General features: G+C 37.9%; 1 protein-coding gene across 5 annotated transcripts in view; it reads left to right on the top strand.

The window, feature by feature from the left end:
• CDK14 (cyclin dependent kinase 14) overlaps nt 1-27007 on the top strand; it is a 678842-nt gene that overhangs the window by 496489 nt on the left and 155346 nt on the right. For all 5 annotated transcript variants that reach the window (XM_069086180.1, XM_069086183.1, XM_069086182.1 and 2 more), the window contains one exon: nt 25780-25828. In XM_069086180.1, the coding sequence (XP_068942281.1) occupies nt 25780-25828 (49 nt within the window). The remainder of the gene's footprint in view (nt 1-25779; nt 25829-27007) is intronic.

The raw sequence follows: 27007 nt of genomic DNA, 5'->3' as shown, positions 1-27007 counted from the left end.
CCCCCTCCCCCTCCCCCCCTCCCTCCCCCCTCTCTTCCCCCCCTTTTCCCCCTCCCCTGTGTATATATATATATGTTTCTATTTCAATATTTAAATCTCCTGCCCTCTCCTCCCCTCTCCTCTCCTCTCCTCTTCTGTTCTCTCTGTATTTCTTTCTCCCCCCCTCTCTCCCTCTCTTCTCTCTTTCCCTACTCTGTCTCACATTCTTGCTCTTTCTCCCATTCTTTTTAGATATCAAAACAGAAACCTTATGTATATATACACATATAATGTTATATAAACATATGTGTGTGTATATATATATATGTTTCTATTTCAATATTTAAATGTAATAACCTTTTAAAAAATGTAAACCATGGCATTGCTTAAACTTATTAGGAAAAAATAGAAATGTAATCCATTTCTTAAAAGCAGTCATAATTTTCCTGAACAGTAGGTGGCAGTCATGAAACTTTCCCTTTTCATGATTATACTCAACTCAGAAGTATCCCTAGGATTCTGTAGTTGTCGTTTTAATTTTTTCATGAGGCCCCAAAGGGTTAGAATTGGACAGTCAATAAAATACAGTGAAATGAGCTATTTGTAACATGGTTCTTTTGTTGGGATCTTTCTCCTTTATTCCCTCTGCTATAAAACATGGATTGTGAAACACAGACCCACCATAAAATTGCTAAGAACAATTGCAAGGAAGCTCTAAAATTACCCAATTCTGTGAAGGGAGAAGGGGCTATGGACAATGTCTGTATAGGAGCCAACCCTGTTCCTTTTCTCCTCGTCTCTCTTTTAGGGGCCATAGGAATAAATTAGCGATCCAAACGGATGGCTGAACTGAAATGCTATTTTTAGCCTTCTTCACTTGGATTGTTTTCTCAAAGTGGATACTGTTCTGTGAACCCTTTTCCTCCTCCTGTGCTGCTCCAAGTCCTCTATTTTTTTGTGCTTTTGCTGAAAATTCTAAATGGTCTCTATGTTCTGAGATACTTTAGAAGTCCCGCAGATTTAGGGAGTAAGAAACCTTCTCTGTCTGATCAACTTGTTCTAAGTCAAGTACCAATGAAGTGTACCATGCTTGATCAACTTTCCCTACTTTGAAAGCTGAAATTCAGCATTTTTTTTAAACATGTTAAGGTCTAAAGTCCCAAGTTCTTGAAAAAGAGTGGAATTTGAAAGAAAAGACTTATTTGTAAAAAGAGAAGATTTGATCAAATTATTCCTGAATTCTGTTCAGCATCATATCACTTGGAAAAGATCTAAGTCAGACCAGATTTAACTTCATGTGGTTCTGTGTCCTTCTTTTATATCATTGATACCTGAATATATTATAGGCTCTTTCATTGTGCTACCATGTAAATGATTTACATGAAATGATCACGTAAACAAAACTAGAAAATGTCCAAGACAGGGTTCTTGTAGCCAGAAAACAGGTTTGCTTGAATATATGGGGAAGGAGTTTATCAAATATTAATGTGGTAACATGTAAGGGTGCCATATCAAGTTTTTCTTATGTGGTAGTGATTGAAGGTGAAAGAAAGACACGTGGTAGGAATGAGCAAACTGAAGCATGTAATGAGTAAAGAGCCTTGGTGCATTGGAGTGAATGCCGTCATCATGGAAATATATGAGTGTAAATGGATATTCTGGTCACGTGGTGAGTGAGGGGGCAAAATAAGAGGTAGCTAAACCCCAGTGCTCTGCTGATGTGACCTTGGGATATTGAGGGGATCTTCTCTGGTGAAATAATGTCAGAAACTGGGCAGTGGGCACATCAGATGTAAAGACAAGGTGGTTTGCTCTCTGCTTCATTGGAGAGAATGTACAAATTGATGACACCATACCTCCATTTAAATATTCAAGGCTCAGGGGGATCAGGAGAATTATATGTTTAGATTATATAATTAGATATAACTAAATTATGTATATATATATAAATTATATATTTAGATGCACTAAAATTTCTCCTCTTTTACAAAGGCTACACGATTGATTAGAGGAATCTCTTCTCTTTCCTCTAAATCAATCATGTAGCCTTTGTAAAAGAGGAGTTTTAGGATCTACCTGAGGGAAAGAAAGGTTAGATCTTGGTGTTTCAACATGGAAGTTATTCCAGGATAGGATTATAGGATCATATGTTGAGGACTGAAAGGGATATTAAAGTGCAGTGAAGCCAGCCTCCTCATTTTATAAATGAGGAAACGGAGGCTCAAAATGACCTGCCCAAGGTCACACAGGTTGTAAGTCTTTATTCAAAATCAAGTCCTCTTACCCCCAGATCCATTGATCTTTTCACTGTACCATGATGTGGCTTCACAGTAGGAAGGAAACAAAATAAACATTTATTAAATACCTACTACATGCATTGTACTGTGCTAAGAACTTTACAAATGCTATTTCATTTGTTACTCTTAACCATCCTGGGAGATGGGTGCTGTTATCTTCCCCATTTTACATTTGAGGAAACTAAGTAAATACTTGGGTTACAGACCAGGGACACATAGCTAATAAGTATCTAAGGCTGGATGTGAACTCAGATCTTTGTAACTCCAGTCCCAGGACTCCCTCTACTTGCCACCTAATTGACTAAACAGTAGGTCTAGAAATAGAAAATAAAGAATAAAAGAAAAGGGTCATTTTAAAAAATTTGCTTGGGAGGAGAAGGGAATTAATTAGTAGGAAGACAGGGAAAATAGAAGTACTAGTATTTTTTTTTTTGTCCTCACCTAGTATTAAGTAATTAGTCTACCAAGAAAGGAAGCCTGCATTGTACATCCACTCCATGCTCAATATTCCATAAATATTATCTCATATGATCCTTACAACAGCCCTAGAAGGGAGATGCAGTTATTATCTTCATTTTACAGATAAGGAAACTGAGGCAAAAAGGAATTAAGTGACTTGCCCAGGGTTTCCCAGTAAGTGTCTGAGGCTGGATTTGAACTCAGGTTCTCTTAACTCTACTGCTCAATCCAGCTTCTTCTGTTATGAGCTTCCACTTAAATGCTCTTATATGGTGAGAGACAGGATACTAAAAAAAAAAAAAACCTTAGCCCTTATATAAAAGGGGAAAAAATATGCAGAAGAATTTCTGGACCAATAGTGATTTTATCATTGTTCTCTTAAATTTTGACATAAGCTTCCTTTTGTTGTTTGACTTAAAGTTCATCTACATGTTCTGATTTTGGGGGGGCGTGGGGAGGGGAGACAGATCCAATGGAATCTTGTTTTATTAATGTTTGCAAATGAATTGATCGTTTGGATGAGAATGCTCTCATCACTTTAGGATATTGGCCTTAAATCGAGTTAACACTCTTGATTCTAGCATTCCTTGAACTAATTATCCAAAAGGTCTGTTATTTTTCCTTGGGTGTACTTAACACAGCAAAGACAAAATGCTGATTTTGAAAAGAAGCCTTACTTTCCAGATTCCTGACCTTCCCTTTTGTTCTAAACCCGGGTAGTTTTCTCTAGGGACACCCTGAACAAAGAGAATGGGGAGCAAATCTTCTGCCAGAGGAAGTGACTTGGTTCAAACAAGCAAAGTATGTATAGTTTAATAAGATTGATATTCCCCCCCCCCAAAAAATGGATGATTGGATTATGGTTGAATCAATAAATGTCTCTTCCTGTCCTATGCTGTGTTAGATGCTCACATTTATTCTAACTCAGTATTCCTTAACTCCAGCTTATTCCCATAGCAACCTTGTATCACATGCTGCTCTGATAGTCCATAGCCCTGCCTTTAAAAATGCACATTAAAGAGGCTAACCTGAGAACTCTAGGTTCTACTGGATTTTACTATGCCTTTAAATGTAAATCCATCATAAAAGAAATGGGTATTATTACCCTCCCCTCCTGCTGGAGGAGAGTAGTAGTACTATTCTGCCTGGAATGTGATTGCTTCCCTACTTTTCTCCCCCTGTGACTTTGTGGTTCGTGGCCATTTAAAAATTGGCATCTTCTAATACACTAGAGTCTCATTATAATGCTGTCCTCAGGGTATAGGCTATGGGGACCACCTTTGAGGTTAGAGGTTATAATGAGGTCTTTTTAGCACTTCAGTAATTATAGCCACATGGATGAGTTTCCAGGCAGACCACATTCCATACTCTATGACAGCTACTCTAGATAAGATTCTGTGGTAGAAAATTCCCTTGTCTTTTTTCTTATGTCCTTGCATTTTATTACCAAATCTACTCACAAGTTCGGTTTTTTTTCCTAATAGTGATACCTATTGTAGTGTGGGAAGACAGGTAAAATGGTAAGAGGTAGGGAACTACATTTTACCTGCTTATAATAATACAGAGAGTCATCAGATGCATACACAAACATAGAAATCTGAGAATGGATTTGATGATATACACACATATTTACATACATATATACATGCATATATAGTATGTATATATGCAAACAAATTTATATGTGTGTATAAATACATATATATCTTAGACTTAAGGTGAGTGGATATCAGAAGTTTCAAAGAAAAAACTGATATAATCAAGAGTTCTGAGAGTTAGGCTAGTGATGGAAGTGTCACATGAACAAGATTCTGATTATTCACCATTGTGAATATTCCCTCCAAAGATAAAAGGGGATAGGGAGAGCAGCATCTAAAGAATTCTGGCCCAGAGAGCTTTCCAGTGAGCTCGTGTTCTGAAAGACACATGTACAAAAGATGGAAGCAAAGCCACATCTCCAAGGATGTATTTTATTTGTTAAAGAAAGACCAGGATGTGTAAGAATAGTGTAAAAATCCCAAGATGACTGAATCCCAGAGTATACTGAAACTCATGAAAAATGTTTTAAAAATAAAAAACAACAGTACATGAATAATGATGGTATCTCCGCTTAGAGTGATACATCTAATGTCACTGGAGAAAAAAATGGAGCCCCTCAATTCTGATTCTTTTTGCTTCTGCCATCCAGGAAATTTATGATTAGGAAAGGTTAAGCAAGAATAGTTAAGGAAGAATTGAAACCAAAGACAAATGAGAAATTAATAATAACATTCCTAGCTTCCTTAAATGAATTTGTCCCCTGGATTAGACAAGTGACCCCTCCGGTTACTGAAGAAAAATCCTTCCAAAGATGTTATCATTGGACTATTACCAGTGACCTTTAAGTAATCTGGGTATTTGAGAAAGGTGCAGCAGTATTGGAGATAGATAAATGTCTCAATTTCCAACCCCCCAAAAAAAAGTAGATTAATTAATGGTGACAGATCATTGATGTTGAAATCATCCCTGGCAGAATTCTGTAGCAGTTAATGAAAGAAAGAGTTTGTGCATACCTAGGAAGGAAAACAGTGACCACTAGAAAACACCAAACTTCTCTAAGAATAATTCACTATCAGTTAAAGAATGGTTACACAAGTTGTGGTGCATGAATGTAATGGAATGTTACTGTAGTACAAGAAACATGGAATGTGATGACTATAGAGAAGTTTGGGAAGACTTATGTGAACTGATGCAAAGTGAATTAAGTAAAAATAGGAAAATTATATATGCAAGTACTACACCAATTGAAATGGAAGGAAAAACAAGAAAACAATTGAAATGGAATGCTGTATATTGACTAAGCATGACCCCAGAGAAGAAAAGAATAGGCACCTTTGAATATATAGGGGACTGGTAGTATGGAATGCTCAGTATTATGTCAGACCTTTTCACTCTGCAGATTAGTTTTGCTGAATTATTTCCCCCTATTTTTAATACATTGTTATGAGGGCTTGCTCTCTGGAGAGCATGGGAAGAGGGTTACATTAGGAAATTTAGGTGATACAAAACCAAAAATAATCAATATTGTTTATAAAATAAAGGACAAATCATGCTAACCTATGTCACTGAGGGTTACCTCATACTGGGAGATGAGTGAAATCATATAGTCTTAATATATTGTGATCTCAGCAAAGTAATTGACAAAAGGTACAAATAATTATTTGTTGGATTTAAATAAATCGGTGTCCTTGTGAATATGAGTAGAAGATTGAATGGTATTACACTCTGATGGATTTTGAGATTGGTGGAATGACTGTTTCCTTGAAGTGAGGATTAGCAGATCATCAATATAATGGGGGATCTTATTAAGGTGCCATAAGGATCTTTCTTTAACTATCTGTGTAGGATTTTCATCCAGGACTTGGATAAAGAGAGAACTGAAAGAATTGAAACAATACCCTCTAATCTTTGAATATGAGACAAATTGCAAACAACCCAAAGACATACCAAGTTTGTGTCCAATAATTAGATGCTAAATAAAGTTATTCCAAGGCTGCTAAGATGAAGAGGCAAGGTTGCAAATGACAAGCCTTTTTAATAATGGCTAGAGTCATAAAGGGCAGGAACAGAAAGGTCACTCTTACCTTTAAAACTCCAGGCACCATCATGGATGACAATGTACCTTCAAACTGATTTCATTTTCAAGTATAATAAGAACCATCAAACTGAAGGAAGTGACACCTGGAAAAAAACATCTGTACTGTTATAGTTAACATGATATGTATTGTTGTCTTTTGCATTTCATGGTGGTGCTGCTGGCTACTTGGCATTATCTTTCATGTTATCCTTCATACATAAAACATTTCCCAGAAGGTCAGTCGGATCCAAGAAAAGTAGATTTTTGAAAACCCAAGGTTTTGAGATAGCAAGGTGCTTGCTTTGAAGTCCAGGAGACCTGAGTTCAAGTCTCACCTCTGACCCATGCTAACTTTGTGACCCTGGGCCACATTTTACTTAACTTTTCAGAGCCTTCAGTGCTAAGAAGCCTCTTATGGTGTCTTAGAGAGATGTATTCCTTGTGTGATATGTTACAGGAGGAAACCCTCTTGAGGATGAATTGGATGAGATGGTTCCTGAAGCCCCAACTCAAGTCCTGTGATGCTCTGAAAGTGTCAAATGATTACTGGAGAAGTTGTAGAAAATTTGCTTTTAATTTGGTCATTCCACTGGTGAAAGGCACTCCCTTACCTTACCCCAGTGAAATCACAAGTCTGAGATCCACCTCCCCTTGCCCTCCAAAAAAAGAATTGTAGATATCAATGTTATGGTTATGTATATAAACCTATATTGTATTCATATGTATACATATATACACACATATAGCCACATATTTTATATTTGTATATACATACATGTGTATGTATGTGTATATACATGCACACAGATAAAGAAAAAGGTATGCTGTTGAGGCATCTTTAAGAATCTAATGTACCAGTAGCTACAAATCCATAGACATATGAACATAAACACAGCCTCCAAGCATATAGAGCCTATTAATGGTTTTGTAAATAACACTTTTCATATACCATACAAAAGGATTTGATTTATCACTAAAATGCCTGGCATTTGTTCCTCCCTCTTTTGCTTTCTTGTATATATCTGGCACATCTTCATTATGGATTAGAAAGTCCACGTGGGTAGGAACCACATTATCTTATCTAATCACCATATCTCTCCCCAGACTTACCATGGTGCTGTGCATGTGGTAGCCATTGAAATGTTCTTTAAAGTTGGGGTTTTTTGGTTTGTTTGTTTGTTTGTTTGCCCACAATGCCTTCAACATGAGGGACATTCATCAGCTATTGGTTGATAAAACAGAAGACTGTGGAAAAGGAATGGAAGTTAGGATAAAATGCCCATAGTAAAATAATAATAATAGCTAGCCTTTATATAGCAATTTAAGGTTGGCATATGTCAACCTACTTGATCCGCACAATAACCCTGGGAGGTAGATGCTATTACAATCCCCATTTTACAGATGGGGAAACTGAGGCAAACAGAGGGTAAGTCACTTGTCCGGGATCACATAGCTAGTAAGGGTCTGAGGCAGGATCTGAATTCCTGGTCCTGTTCTCTTTCCACTGAGCCACCTAGCCACCTCACTTTGTTGGAAGCTGCTGCGAATGTTGGGGAAAGAACTATGTAATTTATTGCCCCAGACAAGATGATTGCATGAACTAGACAGCAAAGCACCTCATGAGTAATTGCCTTGATTATAATAGAAAGTAAACTTCCAGAGGTTATTTTAACTAGTAAATAACTCCTTGTCTTGGCAAAAGTGAAATCTCTTTCAAGAATAAAAGATAAAGAACGCGGCATATTCTAGAGTCTGATGTGACAGAAACTAACATCTACACACATTTTCGAAACAGAGACTATATCTGAATTTCACATCTTGGCAGTAATAGAGAGGACTTTACTGCATTCCTTAGAATGGGCACATACAGACTTTGTTGAGCCCAAGGGAAAAGGGTGAAATTCCAGAGGAATGGGGTCTTCTGGAAACCTACTCTGGACTATAAACTGGCCTTTTTCTTCTCCCCACCATGCACTCTATGGTGCCACATTCTGGTCTTCTTATACAACACACTCCATCTCTAATTTCCATGTCTTTGCGCAGACCATTCCTGATGCCTGAAATCCCACCCCCACACCCCTTGGAATCCAAGGCAAAGGTGACAGGGGAGAAAGCACTTGGCTTTGAAGGATTCCAAGGCTCAGCTCCAATGTCATCTTTAGGAAGCCTCTATGATTATACAAAACACACACACACACACACACACACACGTGCATACACATACAAAATACACAAACACATTCTCACCCTATTAGAATGTAAGTTCCTTGAGGCCAGGGAATCTTCATTGTTTTCTTCATCTCCCTGGCACTTAACACAGAGCCTGACAAACAGCAGTCATTTAATAAATTCTTGCTGATTGATTAATTGATTATGAGTAGACATTTTAAAAACCTTATCAACTCTACATGATCCGGTATAGGGTAGGAGAGAGTAGCACACAATAAATGACAATTTGTGTCTTCTGTGTGAGTGGTAGGGCTAGCTATGGCTTACTGTTATTTTTTTTTTAATTCCCTTTATGCTCCTTAGTTTTTCATGCCTATGGAGTTCCTAAGGTTGCATGGAGGTTTTCCCAGAGTACCTTTGCAGCAGGCACTTCCGATGCCTGACACAACACCGATGTGCTAATCAGGGTCATTGTTCCTATCTGCACTTACATCCTCCCCAAAATATGGTCAAGTCAAAACCGGAAGTCTCATCTATGCCCACCTGGACAGTGAGTTGGCCGAGTGGATAGTTGTGGTCAGGAAGACCTGAGTTCCTATCCTATTTCCAACACTTACTAGCTATGGGACCCTGGGCAAAACACTCAACCTCTTTCAGGTTGCTCCTCAGTAAATTGCAGAGAATAATAGCACCTACTTCATAGGGTTGTAAGGAACCAATAATATATAGAATAATAATAATGCATAATACATATATTAATAATAATAATGCATGATAAAGCACATATAGAATGTTAAATATTTCCCAAACCTTCGAGTACCATAAAATTTTATTATTATCATTTTTATTACTGAATTGAATTATATATGAATTAGGCTGCTTACCCTCGATATGGCTCTCAGACCTGTAGTAGCATTTATATAGTGCCAACTATGTGCAGGTACAATATGGCTCTCAGACTTGAAGTAATAATAGTAGCAGCAGATTTATATGGCATTTACTATGTGCTCCAGGCACTATGTGGAATATTTTATAAATATAATCTCATTTGATCCTCACAACAACCCTGGAGGGTAGGTGCGATTATTATCCCCATTTTATAATTGAGGAAATGGAGGCAAACAGAAGTTAAGACTTATCCAAGGTCATTCATCTAGTCCAGAGATTCCCAAACTTATTTGACCTACTGCCCCCTTTAAAAAAAAAGCGCCTTCTTGGAAATCTACTTTCTTTAACCTTTAATGGTTTTTTAAAACATTGCATCATTTAAAAAAAGTATTTAAAAGTATATATATAATGGATCTTACATTTAATGATTTATTCTAAATTTGGACATTTTTTCCTGCATTGGAATTCTGATGACACAATAGCACATCATGTCACCCTATAGTGTCATATTGTAAAGTCGCCACACGCATATTCCTGCTGATGCATGCTGGACTTCCCAACAGTGCGTGCCACGCTTGCCTGCCAACACTTGCTTGTTAAGACCTATCCATGGACTTGACCACTGATCCTTTATAACTTGTACTTTGTATGTTTATTTGGAAAAAAAAAACTATGACTTTAACAGTGTTACACAACAGAAGAAAAAAATCTATGAATGGTTTTTCAAAATGTTCTTCTCTTCTTTCCTCATACTTCCACTGCCCCCTTATTTTTATACAGTGCCCCCCAATAGCACCTGAGGCTTCTACCGCCCCCCCCATGTCCCCGGATCATTTCAGTGCCCTCTACAGGGGTGGTATTCCCCACTTTGGGAACCTCTGATCTAGTCAGTGTTTGAAAGCAGATTTGAACTCACATCTCCCTGACCCCAGGCCCTGTACTCTATGTGCTATGTTACTCCTTAGCTACTTCAAGGGACCTTTTAGGTAACACTTTATGGCTTCCATCTTTTCTGTTCAGAAACTCCCAAGCTATTTAAAGAACCTATAAAAAATCAATAGAAGAAAGGTTTGTTGCACTAACAGGATGAATATTCCTCCCATAACACAGAACAGTGAGGTCACCATCTTCCTGCTTGGAATGGAGAGGGAGTAGAGGATGGAAACTGCTCAGATCATGTATATGACAAACTAATACCAATCAGTGTCAATGGAACACAGAGGAATGGGCTCCCTCCTGGGCACTGCCTCCCTGGGCACTTTCCCTCCCTTTTTTCTCCCCTCCTTCCTTTTCCTGTCCTCCCTCTTCCTATCCTCTCTTTTCTTCTTTCCCTCTTTCCTCCTTTCTCCTCTACTCTCCTCTTCTCCCTTTTCCTCTAATCTCCCTTCTCCTTTCTCTCTTTCTTTTCCCCTCCTCTCCCCTCCTTCCTTTTCTTTCCCTTTCCTCTCTTCCTCCTCTCTTCCTCCCCTTTCTTTTCTCCTCCCTTCTCTCTCACCTTCTTTGTCTGTCTTTTAAAATATCTTTATGATCTTGGAAGATAATGAGGTTAAGGCTCAAGATATGACTGCATAATTTATACAATTATGTAAATTATACCAGTGATTATGCAAATAAACATTGACCTTCAGCTTAAAGTTGCAGACTCATAAGGCCACCAGTGCAAAGCACCTTCCATATGCTTGGTCCAGGCAAGGGTATCTAGGGTCCATCATTGTCCCAAAGCCTCTTAGCTAGATAATGTTTATTGAACCTTCCCTAGATAACCTACTAGTGTAAGGTTGAAATAACGTGCCATCCCCCCAAAATATATTCTAAATCATAAGAAGTCTAAATACTTAATTAAAGTTTGTTATAGATGCCAATTTCACTGGAAATGAAATTTATGATACAACAGAGTACTACTTTTTATGTGTTATGTAGGCACTTTTTAGTACATTGGTCTCCTAACTCTAATGTATATAACATAATCAATGTTCAGTTAATCAGCATGCCCATGTTCTAAGATTCCAAATAATTTTATGACTTTTGGTAATGTTATTACGGTCTTGTTTTATGATCTGCTGTTGGTCATTTTTATGATGGATTCGATATTAGCCCAATCCCTAATTATATAGTGCTCCTAAAGGAAAAAACAAAATCTTATTTAATGCTCAAATGCCAGGCATTGCCCAGGATAAAGGACTTACTAGTCCAGAGCAGGGACCAGCAAAGCAGATTGGCATTTAGGAGACTTGAGGCCGGCTTCACCTGATTCCAGTTCCTTTCACCTCTTTGGCTGTTTCTTCTATAGAGTAACAATGTCACCAACAAGGAACATAGTGCTTACTATACATGAGTCTTTAAAAAAATGTGCACTGCCATTCATGTAATCAGAACCAACAGGGAGATTGTATACAGAGAAGTACAAATGAACAGGCCTAGAGGGGGCTCCCTTCCCTACCTCTGCTGTCTACTGGGCTACCTCATTTGTGTCTTCCCTCTTGAGTTATTGCCTCCATTCACTGGCCTTGTCCACTCCCCACTACCCTGCTTGTTATGGCCATGGAGCCCTCTTTTTCCTCCACGCCCTCCATCCTCCTACTCAGACTCGCTCTGATTTCCAAAGTGAAAATTAGCTAGTCTGATAAACTAACTCACTGCACTAATGAGCTAACAGAAGCAGGTTGTAGGGCCCTCTTGGGGGGCCCTCCTCTAGCCCCTTGCCCACAAATTCATTGTAAATAACAAAGACTTTCTGGCAGTTATGATTATGGTGACAGTCTTTCTCTTTATTGAATTATACAAATTATGGAAAATAATATAAAAATATAAATGGTTCAGATGATGTTGATATGAAATCTGGCATCTATTGGAAAGGCATACATACATGTACACATATTTACATATGTTTGTTTTATATGTTATATTCAAAGACCCACTCTAGACACCCCCCCCCAGACTTTTCTCCCTTCTATACCTTACTAAGATTTTTGATTTAGAGAATATTTTTTACTCTACCTATTTTTACTATACCTGCTTCTTTTTAAAAATAATTTCCCTTTTATATTCACTAGAGGGCCTACTTTAATGCCATACGAGTTGATGACATTATTTGCTGATCATGAGAAGAATTTTAATGTAATACTCAAAGTCAATGATAGCTTTTTAAATAAAGTTATTCATATGGTTGCTGGAAAATTTGTTTTTTTCCTTTCTCCCTAGCTCTGTCCCTGCCTCTTTGTACCTGTCTCTCTCTGTCTGTCAGTCTCTGTTTCTTTCTCTCTTTCACACACACACACACACACACACACACACACACACACACACACACACCTCTAACTCCAATTCCTAATGGAATTCAAGAATTCTTTTTTAAAGGAATACTTTATAACCCCATGAAAAAGCTGGAAAATTCGAGAGAGAAAAAAAACAACAGTGATTTCTTTTGAAAACATATAAAATTATCTTGTGAAATTTCTTTAGAATGCTAAATTTAAAAAATTTAAATTGTTCATTTTGGAGAACCTTATACTCTAAGGTGATTTTTTAAAACTATGTGGTAGGAGAATTTTCATGCAAAAATCATTTTAGCACCATGTAGTTATAGTTCCCATGTACTAACTCTAGGAAATACAACATTAAGTATAAGATGCATTTTTGCCTTTAAGCAGTGAGTACTATCATTTTCTGAAGAAAGGAGAGAAGAATCCAGGGCCTTCTTCATTCGTGGACTCCTTACTAAGTTGATATTTACATTGGTGGTTTAGTTCTGCCCTCTTGGATTGGTTTCTAAAGATGTGGAATAGGGAGCATCCATTTATGCAAAAGCAAAATTCTAAGTAATGTTAGGACCTGCAGATACAAAGGTAAAAGTGAAAGGTCCTGCTTTCATGAAACTCACATTCTAACAGAGCAAACCACATGTACATGAAATAGTTGGACACAACTAATCGACTAAACAACAATAACAATATGCAGGAGAAATATAAAATAAATCCCATGTAAATAATTATCATGTAGTTCAAAGAAAAGCATGACTATAGTACCTAGTTTGCTCAACAGTATAACAATACAGCCCAATAATATAGAATAGTTTATAGGACCATCCCAGGATGATGGATTTAAGTGTCCAGTGATTTCTAAAATGGAAATAATAACATTTGCACTGCCCTTGCGTAGGGTTGTTTTGAGGAAGGCAAACCTTAGGATGCTTTATAACCGTGTTGTTGTCATGCATCAAAGAACATACTTGAGGGGGTGGGGAAGGAAAAAAAACTTCCACTAGTTTAAATGCAATGTTTATTTTTCCCAAAAAATTCTCATGGCAGACCAGATGTATATTCAGCTGTCTGCTAATAAGCTCACTTGTGAATTCAGCTGAAATTTCCTTCGGCTTGAACCTGTCCTTGATGCAAGACTGTCAGAAAGTACCTCTTTATCAGTCAAATGATAATGTTTGCAGTAGAGATTATTATGACAGACCACAAGTGTGTGTGTTGTGTGTATGTGTATGTACAAACACATACTATTATGTACAGTGGTAAATCTCACTAATCATAGGTGAACCCATAAGAGGAAATGCTATTGATATTTTTCTCAGGAGAGAATATTAATATGGAATCTTTTTCTTTGTGGGTTAGCTTCACACATCAGAGTTTGTATATAACAAATTAGGGCAAGGCTGCTTGTTCTATCTGTCAGTTTCTCCAGTTAATTCTGGTGCAAAATGATATAAAGGGTCAGGGTTAAGCAGCTGGGTTACATCATGGATAATTCTCTGGACCCGATGTCAGGAAGACCTGAATTCAAATCCTTCCTTGGATATTTACTAGTTGTGTGACCCCAGGCAACTCACCACATCTGTGAGCCTCCATATCCTTATCTGTAAAAACGGGATAATAAGAGAATCTGCCTTACAGGCTGGCTGAGAGGATCAGTGAAATATGTAATATAAAATACTATATGAACCTTAAAAAGTTGAACTGGATGTCCAGTGAGAAACCTCCTAGTGACTCTGTGTTTTAAGGAGGGATTGGGGAGAGTCATGAATCTTTAGAAGAGACATACTTGTATATAATGTTAGGAAAGCAGAATGTCATGACAATATAGAATAGTTTATAGGATAATCCCAGGATCATAGATTTAGCTGGAATGAACCTTTGAAGCTTTCAAATCCAACCCTCTCACGTCACAGAGAGTTAATAAACACATGCATTTTCCTTATGTTATATTTCATTTCCAAAGGCCAAATGTTGGTGTGTTAAATCAAACTTTAAACGTTGATCAGAAGCATCAATAAAAATATCACCTGAGACTGGTTCCCTAGACTGAAGGGACAGGAAGTAAAAATCAAACCTCTGTGAAATAAAACATACTTTCATTTATTGAGGGCTAAAAATAATCTTCCATTTTTGAAAAAACACATCCTTATTCTTTCAGACTGGCAGGATGTTTAGTGCTACTACAACCGAATGCTTAGACATTTTTGTTCTTCACTTTCATATTGTCACAATACATGTATTTATTAAAATGCCTATTGCCTAATTTATTTTCAGTTTCTTAAAAGACTAATCCTAGCTCAGCTATCCACTAGCTATATGCCCGATCAAATCATTTGTTCTTTCTGTGCCCCAATTTCTTCATCTAGAAAATGGATTCCCTTGTGGCACAGTGGATAGCGTAGTGGGTCTGGAGTCAGAAAGACTCATCTTCCTGAGTTCAAATCTAGCCTCAGCCACTTAATAGCTGTGTGACCCTGGACATGAAATCCAGTAGACCTGAAAGATGAACAGTTCTTGTTGTGAGAGAAGTCAGCAGGTATCTCATCCAAATAGCAGTGAAACAAGGCCAGCTTAACAAAGCTGGAGCCGGATACACATTTTTCTAGAGTGGCCACAGTGATAGGGAATACTTTGAAACTGGTGTAGTTTTGCAATCAAAACTAATCTAGTCAACAAGCTTGTATGCCTCCCAAAAGGAGTGAACTGACAGGCTCATGGCAATATGATTGCCACTTGCAAAAAGGCAGTATACCACCATCCTCAGTGCATATGCTCCCACCATGAACCCTGATGAGGTCAAAGAAAAATTTTATGAAGAGCTGGAAACCCCTATCATCAATGTGCCAAAAGAAGGCAAGCTTATAATTCTGAGTGACTTTAATGCCAGAGTGGGCACAGACTGTCAGACACGACAGAGAATTCTTGGGGAGAAATGGGGTTAGAAACAACAACATCAATGGTCACTTACTACTGATGACTTGTGCAACTCATGACCTCATCACCAACACTATCTTCCATTTACCTAAATGCAATAAAACTTTGTGGATGCACCCTCACAGTAAACATTGGTATTTACTAGACTATGCCATTGTAAGGAGAAGAGGCAGACTGTGAAAGTGATGAAGGCAATGTGTGGTGCAGAGTGCTGGACTGATCATAGACTTATCATCTCTAAGCTAAATATTTACATTCAACAGAAGAGGTGAACCCAAGGCAAGATGACTACCAGAAGAATTAATGTCAATGGATTAGAGTGCTTCTCCAATCGGGGAAACTTGGAGGGAAAGCAGAGCCAACATATGATTGGCAATAAAGGAGCAGAAAAAAAGGAGGAAGCTTTCAGGGATGTAGTGTGCAGAATTGCATTTACTCATGTGGGCCAGAATACTCAAACCTCAATACTGGTGTGATGAAAATGATGGGGAAATTTAGAAGCTGCTAAATAAAAAATGAGAAGTCCACAGGGTTTACCATGAGGAGAGTTCATCCATCTCTAAGAAGGCAGCATTTAGCTCCATCAAAAGTAAAGTGTAAGCAAAAGTTGGAGAGATGCAGAATTCTTGGCTCAGTAAGAAACCAGATAAAATTCAGTTTTATGGTGATAGTAAGATTCCAAAGTGCTTTTGTGATGCCCTGAAGGCTATTTATGGGCCAAAGATCTATGGTGCATCCCAACTACTCAGTGCTGATGGAGTGAAATTGATTAGTGATAAGGACAGGATCCTGGAGAGATGGGGTGAATACTTCCATAGTGTTCTCAACAGACTGTCATCAACCAGTGCTGAAGCCATTAAACAAATACCTCAGGCTGAAGTCAATTCCTCTCTAGCCAAACTCCCAACTGAAAAAGAGGTTTTGAATGCCATTAGGCATTCCTGTGTGACAAAGTGCCTGGTACTGATTCTGCTCCATCTGAGATTTACAAGGCAGGAGGTTCACTGCCCATACAAACACTGATTAAAATCTTCAGAGTTATATGGCAGGAGGAGATTATCTGCCAGGAGTTTAAGGATGTCTCCATCATGCATCTCTATAAAGGAAAGGGAAATTGGTTGTCCTGTGACAATCTCAGGGCACAGGGTGGCAGGGCATGGGTGGGGGGTTGAGGTATCTCTCTTTTAGTCATTATGGGCAAGATTCTTGCCAGAGTCCTCTTTAACAGAGTGATCCTTCACCTAGAAGATTGTCATCTACCTGAGACTTCAGAAAGGGCTGAAGAACAGTTGATATGGTATTTGCAGCCTGACTACTCCAAGAGAAATGCCAGAAGCAGAACAGAGGTCAGTACACAACATTCATCAATCTAAGGCCTGTGATACTGTCCCTTTGGCGGATTGTGGAAATTTCTGGCTAAATTTGGTTGCACGGAGAAGTTTGTTAGCGTTGTATGTCAATTCCATGACCACATGCTTGCACAGTTCTGGATGATGGACACTACTTTTGTTTTTTTCCCAGTCGGCAATGGAGTGAAACAAGGCTGTGTGCTTTGCTCCCGTGCTTTCTAGCATGGTGTTTTCAGCAACGTCATATGCCTTCAACAGGAACTAAAACGGCATCAAGATCAGCTACTGCATTGATGGTCAGTTATTTAACCTGAAAAGCCTGCATACAAACCAATACTGAAGTGGAGGGAGAGTCCGAGTGCAGTCTTTTGTTAGCAGATGATTGTGTACTCAGTGCAGCCTCTGAGGCTGAGATGCAACAGAGTATGGATCGATTCTCTGCTTCTTGGGCTAATTTTGGCCTGACATTTAACACCAAAAACAGAGAAGTTCCCTATCAGCTAGCACCACAGCATTCATACTTGGAACTATTGGTTACAGCAAATGGAGACATTGGAATGCTGTGGATAAGTTCACTTACCTTCATGGTATATTTTCCAGGGAAGTACACATAGATGATGAGGTTGAAACATACATTGCCAGAGCTAGTTCAGTGTTTGGGAGATTCAGAAGGAAAATGTAGGGGAGAAGAGGTATTAGACTGACTAGACTGAAGGTCTACAGAGCCATTGTGCTGACCTCTTTGTTGTATGCCTGTGAAACCTGGACAGTCTACCAGCGCTATGCCAGGAAACTGAATCCCTTCTATTTGAATTGTCTTTGGAAGATTCTGAAGCTTACCTGGAAAGATAAGGTACCAGACACTGAGGTCCTTTCTTGAGCTGAACTGCCATGCTGTCAGACTTTGCCGCAGAGACCACAACTCAGATGGGTTCGCCACATTGTTCAAATGCCAAAAAGACTTACTTCACAGCGAACTCACTCCAGGCAGGTGCCCACACAGAAGTCAGAAGATGTGTTACAAGTACACTCTCCAGCTCTTTCTGAAGGCACTTTGGAATCAGTGGTGAGAGACTATCATGGGAGACACTGGCACAAGACCACCCAGCATGGTGTGCCCACGTTCTGTGTTCTGTAAGTGAAATGAAATTGCAGTAGCTCAAAAGAAACGTGAGGTGCAGATGTAGAGATTTCTGCACTCCAGATGTTCATGTGGACTGTTTGTGCCCTATCTGTGGTATTACCTCCTGAGCTCATATTGATCTGATCAGCCGCAGTAGGACACACAGTAGCTTGATCCCAACATAGTGTTGTCATTTTCGTCCTATGAGCACAAAGGACAGCAACCAACCCTGGGTAAGTCACTTAACCCTGTTTGCCTCAGTCTCTTTATCTGTAAAATGAGCAAGAGAAGGAAATGGCAAACTACTCCCATATCTTTGCCAGGAAACCCCAAGTGGGGTCATGAAGAGTTGGACACAACGGAACAATGGCAAAATGAGGGAATGGCATTACTTTTTTTTTTCTTTCAATGAGTAAATATCTATTAAGCCTTTACTGCAGAGTAATGGTTTAAGCATAGGGGAAGATACAGAGCTTTAATAAATCAGCCTCTGGCCTCAAGGAGCTGAAGAATGGTTGGGAGATTATGTTGGGTGACCCAGCTTTTACTCCAGCCTGGGGCAGTTTTGTGGGAAGACATACCTTACCATACTGTGTACTGTCAGACATTTGGAGAAAGTCTTGACTCCTGGTGGTTAAGGGAATGCTGGTAGAAGAGGCTGACGTAAGAGAGGTACGGAAGTTGGTTCCAGACCAAAAGAAGACCTTCTAGGAGGCAGTCAGGAGGGACTTGGAATGATAGACTGGAGTCCTCTGAATGACAGACAGGTACAGGAGCTGGCCCCATTATGTTCTTTGACCTCCTGAGTTCGCAGTGCTAGGGACTCTTGAGAGGAACTCCCTTGGGTGAGGTCATTCTCTCTATCCTAGACCTATCTGAGATCTTATCTCGTTCCCTGATAAAGATCTTATTCAATCTGGTGTATTCTCTGTTGTAATAACAGATAGGATTTTTCTCCTTTCTGTTTGCTGTTCTCCTTGGACACATGGATTCATTATCTTTTATGGCCTTTTGTATAACTAGTCTTTGGTGAGGAGAGGATGAGCTGCAATCAGGGAAGTGGCTTTTGTTTGATCAGTCAGTGCCCCTTCAGACCAGAGACAAAGGGGTTCCAGCCTGATTCCCCTGTTGGAGGCTGAAGAAGAACTATCCAGCCTTAGAAGTCCTAGACTTTGACAGCTCCTTCTCCTGGCTAGTGACCTGGTGGTAGGGCCTTCCTCCTGTTCTCTGTGAAAGTGGGCTAGACCTTAGATCATATATATCCATGCTACCCATAAGCTGTATTCACATATTTAGACATCAATCCTACCCCCCACATGTTTTTTAATAGTATTTTATTTTTTCTAATTACATGTAAAGACAGATTTTAAACATTCATTTTATTTTATTTTTTTGCTTTTTTGGAGGGGGGAAGGCAGGGCAATTGAAGTTAAGTGACTTGCCCGAGGTCACATGTCTAGTAAGTGTTAAGTATCTGAGGCTGGATTTGAACTCAGGACCTCCTGACTCCAGGGCCGGTGTTCTATTCACTGCATATCTAGCTGCCCCCAACATTCATTTGTAGCAATTTCAGAATTCTGTATTTTTTGCATCCTTCTTTTCCTTCTCCCCTCCACACAAAAGTACGCAATTTTAAAATGGTTATATATGTGCAATCATGCAAAACATCTTTCTACATTAGTCATGTTCACACATACAAGAGAAAACTACAATATACAATATTACAGGATAAATACAGTAGAGAGGTACAGAATTCTGAGTGATCTCCAAAGGAGAAAGTCATTGCTGATCAAGGACAGCTCCATGAGGGGGGGAGGGTGACATTTAACTTGCATTTAACCTTGAGCAATTTTATTAACCTATTGGGGCCTCTATTCTCCCATCTACAAAGCAAGTTGGTTAGACTACGTGACCTTTAATGCCCTCTACTTTAATGATGGTTAGAGCTTCAGAGAAATTGATATATAAGTCAAATATTTTAAATGTTCTTTCCCTTCATGGATAGCTTTTTATATGTTTAGTTCTTCCTTGTCCTCAGTTCCATTGCCTACTACAACATAGTTGTTGTATTACTAATTACTAATACAACAAATATTAAATCTTTGCCTAAAAAGATATAGGAATCTTAACCTTGTTAGCAAATATTGATTTCCCCCAAGTCCCTTGCCCCCCCAAAAAAATAATTATTAGGAGTTTCACTGAGCCTTTCAAAATTTTAGAATTTCTCATGTGTTTGTTTCTATGTTTGCTTTTCCCTTCATAAAAGAGGAAAGGGTTTCCTCATAAAATGCCTAATTAGTTTAAAACAGAAAATTTCTATTTTCCTATAATAAAAAAACACACGAATATAAACACAGTTGAGAGGTGTGTACTAGACCCTACCACCAGCCAACTGGTAAAATTCAGGATCTTTTCCGCTTCACACTGGGTGTCAGATGCCTTTTGACTTGGTCTTCTTCTTCCCCAGCCAATCGAACCCTCCCAGCTAGCGTTAAAGGCTATTCCTTAGGAATTTTCAAGTGAATAAAGGTATATGACCTGGAAATGCAGAATTGAGGATGAGCAAACAGGCTTTTCTCCGTCGCCATATTTTGTTGCAGTAAAGTTATTTCTCGTCTACTCTAGCGGGTGCTCTTCATCTCCCACTGTGATACGGGCATCTGCGCAGCCATCCCAGCAGAAAGGAAGAAGGTGAATGTGCCCCTGAAGGTTTAAATTAATTGCATTTCTGCGCCATGCTCCAAGTGAGCCAGTGCTTTCGGAGAACACAATTTTAAACTTCTAACTTAGCCATAATTGGAAAGGGAATGTCGTTATTAAAATTCTAAGTGTTATAGTAAACCTACTCCAGGAAAGCAGTAGAAAAACATTCTTATGCCAACGTGAGAGCAACAGGATGAAAACTCTTCTTGAACAGGTATCCGTTTAATGAAGAACATTTATTATTGGTGCTGTGACATCATTTCACTTACGAACATGTCTAGCTCTCAAAAAAATAAAATTAAATTAAAAGCAAACATGGTTAAGTGTGTACTCTATATATCCGAATCAAGCAGGATAGGAGATATTCTACAGATACTTGAAGTAATAATAATAATGATGATGATAATGATAATTAGCATCAATATAGCACTTTGAGTCTTGCAAAGTGCTGTATATATATATATATATATTATTTCATTTGATCTCTTTGAAGTAGGTTTATCATTACCCCATTTTACAGATGAGAGAATTGAGGCTTCAAGAGATTAAGTGACTTGCCCCAGACATCTAGCAAGTATCTGAGGAAGGATTTGAGCTCAGGTCTTCCTCATTCCAGGCCTAGCGCTGTATCCACTACACCACCTACCTGCACAGCCATGTCCTTATATTTGAGAGTGTATACTATGGTAGGCACAAACAACCCAATTTTCCAGATTCTTGCTCTTTGGAAAGTTAATGACAGCTCTTTGAGTCTTTATTAAGAAAAGGAAAAAAAGTATGTGTGTGTGTGTGTACATACATACATATATGTGCATGTTGTATATATACTACACATATATAGTGTGTGTATATGTGTATGTGTGTGTGTGTGTGTGTATTTCCCCATCTGTTTAATCTATTTCTTTGCTGAAGCCTTCTCTTTCTCTTTCTGGGACTATGGCTCTCCTTCTCCCAGTTTCTCCCACCTTCCATTTAAGGGATGATCTCTATACCTTTATCTTTCTCTAGAAATTCTACCCTTCAAAGCCCAGGTCAAATACACTTCCTCTGTGGAGCCTTTCCAGATCTCCTGAGTCAAAAATGACCTTTCCATCTTGAGAGACTCCTACAGTGCTTTGTTCATACTTGATAGCAGCCCGATTAATAAATGGTCAAAGGATACAAACACAGAATTCTCAAAAAAAAAAAATGACAGATTTTTGACATACATTTTTACAATTGTTCTGTCATTAATAATAAGAGAACAAATCATAAAAACTCTGAGCTTTCCCCTCATTCCTAGCAAATTGGCAGATAAGACAAAAGGTGGGAATGGTCATTGATGGAGGGACTGTGGAAAGACAGGCACACTAGTTGGAGTACTGTTGGTGGAGCTCAGAAGTGGTCCAACCACTTTAGAAAGCAAGAAAGACTTCCTCAGGGGTCTTTAACCAGCGGCTGGGTAACCACTTATAAGTGATGTCATAGTGGAAATTCCTTTCAAATATGGGATGAAATTCTTTTCAAATAGAAGGTCCTTGACAGCTATCAAATTCTGTGATTTTGTGAATTCAATCATGATAATTAATTCTTCTCCTTTAATAGTTTTATATTTAATTTTAACTTCTCTTGTAAGCTTAATTCGTAGGATCATAGAAGTTAGAGGTTATCTACACCAGCTCCTTCAGTTTACAAGTGGGGAAACCAAGGCTCATATATGTTAACAAACCTATTCAACATCACACAGGTTTTAAGGGACAGAGCTAGGGTTTGGACCTAGATCCTTCCATTCCCAACCCATCACTCTTTCCCCTTCTTCCTCCATTTCTAGTCCTTTCTCTAATCTAAAACTGCCTTATTAGCTATTGATACTTGAAAGAAAAAGATTGCTGAAGAACAAGTCTTTTGTAGTTAGTAGGCTGCAAAGTTTGAGAGCTTTCTTAGAACTTATTCTGATGTGTGGCAAATGATTGTTAGAAATGAGGAACCAAGTGTAAGTGCTAAATGATATTAACTTGTGTTATCTTTAATGAGATTCTTGTTACTTGGGAAATCATTACAAATTACAGAGGTTGCTTTGTGAAGAGTACTAAGTTTAAAAAAAATGAATCAACTGTTGTACAGGGACATGATAAAATTAATTTTTTCTAATGTTTCCTCTTGTTTAATACCAGTTAGTTTTAGATTATGACAGTGGAGAGTTTTGAAAAGTTAAATTTTCACTTTCCAATGTCTGTTATCCTTTTCAATTATCCATTAAAAGTAGAAAACACCTTTAATGTTAGCCCAAAATGTAAACTAAGTTGTTCAGCAGCTTCCTCAATTAGAGCTTACCTCATCTCATGCACTCCAGGGATCAGGAAGCTCAGGCATCCAGCTTTCAGTTTACCAAACACTGCTATCCAGTGTCTTTGTCAATCTAGTTATCACTGATTTTCATAAAGATCCCAAAGATAATTCTACCAGATATGTTAAGTGCTTAAGCTTGTGCTAAGCACTGTACATTTTTCCTCAAGGAGATTACATTCTGCAACTTGAATATAGATAAGTAAATACAAAGTTCTGTTGAGGGGAACCCCCAAAACAGGTGGGATTAGTAATAGGTTCCTTTAGATATGTGAACTAAATCTTAAAGGGCAGCTAGGGATTCCATTCTAAACTGGTTTGTCTTTTCCCTTGAGTCATCAAAGATAAAATAAAGCTCCCTTCTCAAAGTGTGACCCACAAAACCCTGAGGGTCCCTGAGATATCCTTGAGATCAAAACTATTTTCCTAATGATACTAAGATATTATTGGCGCATTAAAATACATTTCCCCTTTTCATATGCATACATATTTGTATGAGCCTAAATTTTCTTTCCATACTTCAACCAAAGCAACATATGACAAACTAAATGCAGAAACATATGAGAATCCAGCTGTTTCCTATTAAGCCAAACATTAAAGAGTTTTGAACAAATATGTAAAATAATGCTACTCTTCTCACTTTTTTTTTTGTTTTGGAAAATATAGTTATTTTTAATTAAATGTTATTTAGGTTAATATAATGGATTTATATTAACACATAAAGAGAAGCTTTGGGGAATCTTAAGTAATTTTTAATAGTGTAAAGAAATGCTGAGATGAAAAACTTTGAGAACTTTTATATAATTTTCATGATTTTTTTTAATGTGTCCTGTGATTATTTTGGTGGGAGAAACTCCCAAAGAGGAAACACCCCTGACCAACAGAGATGGGTAACCCTTCTATAAGTCTTAAAGATTTACCTGGCACATGCAGGAGTTAAGTGGCCACAATGAGAATCCATGAGAACCATAAGCAGTATATAATAGAAGTGGGATTTGAATAGAAGACTGCATTACATTCCAAAGCCAGGTCTCAACTCACCACATCATAATTATCTCTAATTTTTTTTTATAAGTACATTAAATTCCAACTTTGGAAAATACCTCTTTTGTCTGTGATCTATAACTCTGATCCATACTTGATAAAAGAATTGACTATTTAAAGTAATGATCATAATTTGTAAACTTGATTTAGCCTCATGGTAGATAAATTTTGAGTATGCTTTGCTTGGCACAATTTAATACAAAGCAATGTAAATAAAATGGTCACTGCCATCAACATAGACAATCAGTATGATGATCGGATGTATGGATAGATAGGCATTTGTTAAATACCTATTAAGAGCCAAGTGTTGTGCTGGTAATTAAGGATTCAAAGACAAAAAGTAAGAGCTCTCTAACAGGGAATATTCTAATAGGGGAGACAATACATATAGGTGAGTGGTGACCAAGGAAGGGAGTTCTTGTCTGGAGAGTTACAGGAAGGGTGAGTTAAGTTCTATTGCACTTCATAATTATGACCTGCTTCTCAGAAGAGATAATAGCCTTGATTTGATTACTCTTCCCAGAACAAGAGTGGGTTGGGTGAGCAGGAAATGGGTATGGATGACCAGATATCCCATGACACCCAGTGGGGATAGATGTAAAATATTGAGTGGAAACAGCTTAGATGCCGTTTTGTTGTTGTTGATTTTTTATTTTTTATCTTATGTTTTTAAATTCTCTCCCTCCCTACACCTGCCCTCCCTCCATTGAGGAGACAAGAAATCGTCATGTTTGGTCTCCCATACTCAGGAAAGAAATAAAAAAAAGCTGAAAAAGCAGTTAGGGCTTTGAGTCCCAGACTCAGGCTCACCTAGGCACATGTGTTCTTCACCTGCCATGTATTCTTAGCCATCATGTGAGGCCAGTCCCTTCCCCTGCCTCTCAAAAGAGAGCCTCAAATAATCGACACAAGAATTCTGAAGGCTGGTCCATTGCTTTTTAAAGGTCCATCGAGTCACTAGCTTTTCCTATTCTATAGCCAATAAAAGGAATGTTTAATCATCTCAAAACACCAATTCCTTCAGTGCTGAGCTACAAATGCCTGGAGTTTGCCTTGGCAGCTCAACACACACTCTCTGGGATGGCCTTTATAGTCCCATTCCCACACATGTTTCATGGGGTGCAGTAGTCATTACATACAATATTCATAAATTTGTCTTGAGGGACATATGAATGTAGCATAGGATAGGGAAAGAGTCCAACATTTTTCTAGAGCCAAGAGAAAGGCAGTCTTCCTGGAGGAAGGAAGGAATCTAGTTTACATGTACACACGTACACACACACACAGCACACAGACACACACACACACTAATTGGATTTTTTTCTTGTGCTTTTATTCCCTTCATGTTATTTATCTAGGTGAAAAAGGATGAATCTGAAAGCTCAGCTTATAGAATAATTTAACCTAGACTGGAAAAAAGAATGCTCCCAATTAAAGAACTTTTATTATTCTTTTCTTTCTATTTATCCCTTTAAGGTATCAGTTGGAAGTGAGAGAAGAACATCTGGTATAAATGTTGTCTCCATCATCATTCATTAAACCAAGTGCTTTTAAAATCATTTTTTCTTGAACAGGTTTGTATCTTTTAGATTTGCAATAAAGGTAATTGGTATTTTTCTTTTTTTTTTTCCAGAACGCTTTACCCTGTACAGCTCTAAAAACCTTAGACAAGCATGGAATAAGTAAGTGTTTAAAGTGATTATTCCTTGTTCTTTGATTTTGTTGAATCTTTTTCTCTTGGTTAAATTTCTGGGCCAGAGCTAACATTGCATACTTTGTCATTACTTTTGTTATATGATACCAAATTTTTCCTGGAATACACATCCCAAATTTGTCAATACTCTGTGTTCTAAAAGTTTACTGGGTTCCAAAAAAAGGCATTCACAGAAGGGGAAACATCATTACTAGATTATAATTTAGAGTACTACTGACCAGCCTAAACATTTTGGTGCAATGGATGAATGATATAATATTTGATAGCCAACACAGTCTTACAGCTTATCACAAAGATCTCTCTCTACCCATGCAATTTGAACCATATGCTATAATTGGTCTCTCTCTTTAAATGCCTGTATTTCACTGTGGAATTTTAATGTTATAAATTTGGAAATTGATTACACCAAGAAACATCACTATATTAAAAGTTATTCAACAATCTTTTTTAAATTAAACAAAAAATTAAGTCACCCTGCTGGGAAATCTTTGATAGAATTAAATGAAGATTAAGAAATCCTTATTAAATTGCTGGCATTCTCTTTTAAATAGATTTTTTAAAGAATCACACTTCGAGAAAAATCAGGAAACCCAGTGGATTTGGTTAAAGAAATTATAATGTATTTCAAAGCACAGTCAGTGAGAAAAGTCTCTTTTGTATGGTCGTTTATTTTTATGATAAATCTGATCATTTGGGCACTATCACCTGGAAAATGAAATACAAGAAAACAACCTTAGTTTCTATAAATAGTTTGACTCACCTGTAGTATTAGTAAGTATAGTACTATGGGATTTCTTAAGGGAATTCTCGTGGAATTATTTTAATTATTTAAAAGACAGAATTTTATCATCACATGCCTTGATGTGTTGGTTAAATTTAAAAAGTTATTCTGTCTGAACTCATGTTTAGAAAAAAAAATCCTCACTACACTGTTAGACTGATTTTTTTCTTGTTTATTTTATGCTAATGTTTTAGTATTATATAGAACATATAGATCAAGTAGTTCCTTTTTTATTTTTTAAAAAAAGGTCACGTGCATTCCTTTATGGATATTGGCTAAAGAAGGAATATTATCAAGTTTTAATCATCCCATACAGTGATCCCTAGTTCTGAGAATGTTTTTTGCTGATGTATTTTTAACCTCCTG

The sequence above is a fragment of the Petaurus breviceps genome, unplaced genomic scaffold (assembly GCF_028583685.1).
Source record: "Petaurus breviceps papuanus isolate PSGF00001 unplaced genomic scaffold, PetGlider_PUasm1.0 178, whole genome shotgun sequence".
In the NCBI taxonomy this organism is placed as follows: Eukaryota; Metazoa; Chordata; class Mammalia; order Diprotodontia; family Petauridae; genus Petaurus; species Petaurus breviceps.
This window is presented reverse-complemented; position numbering and strand designations above follow the sequence as displayed.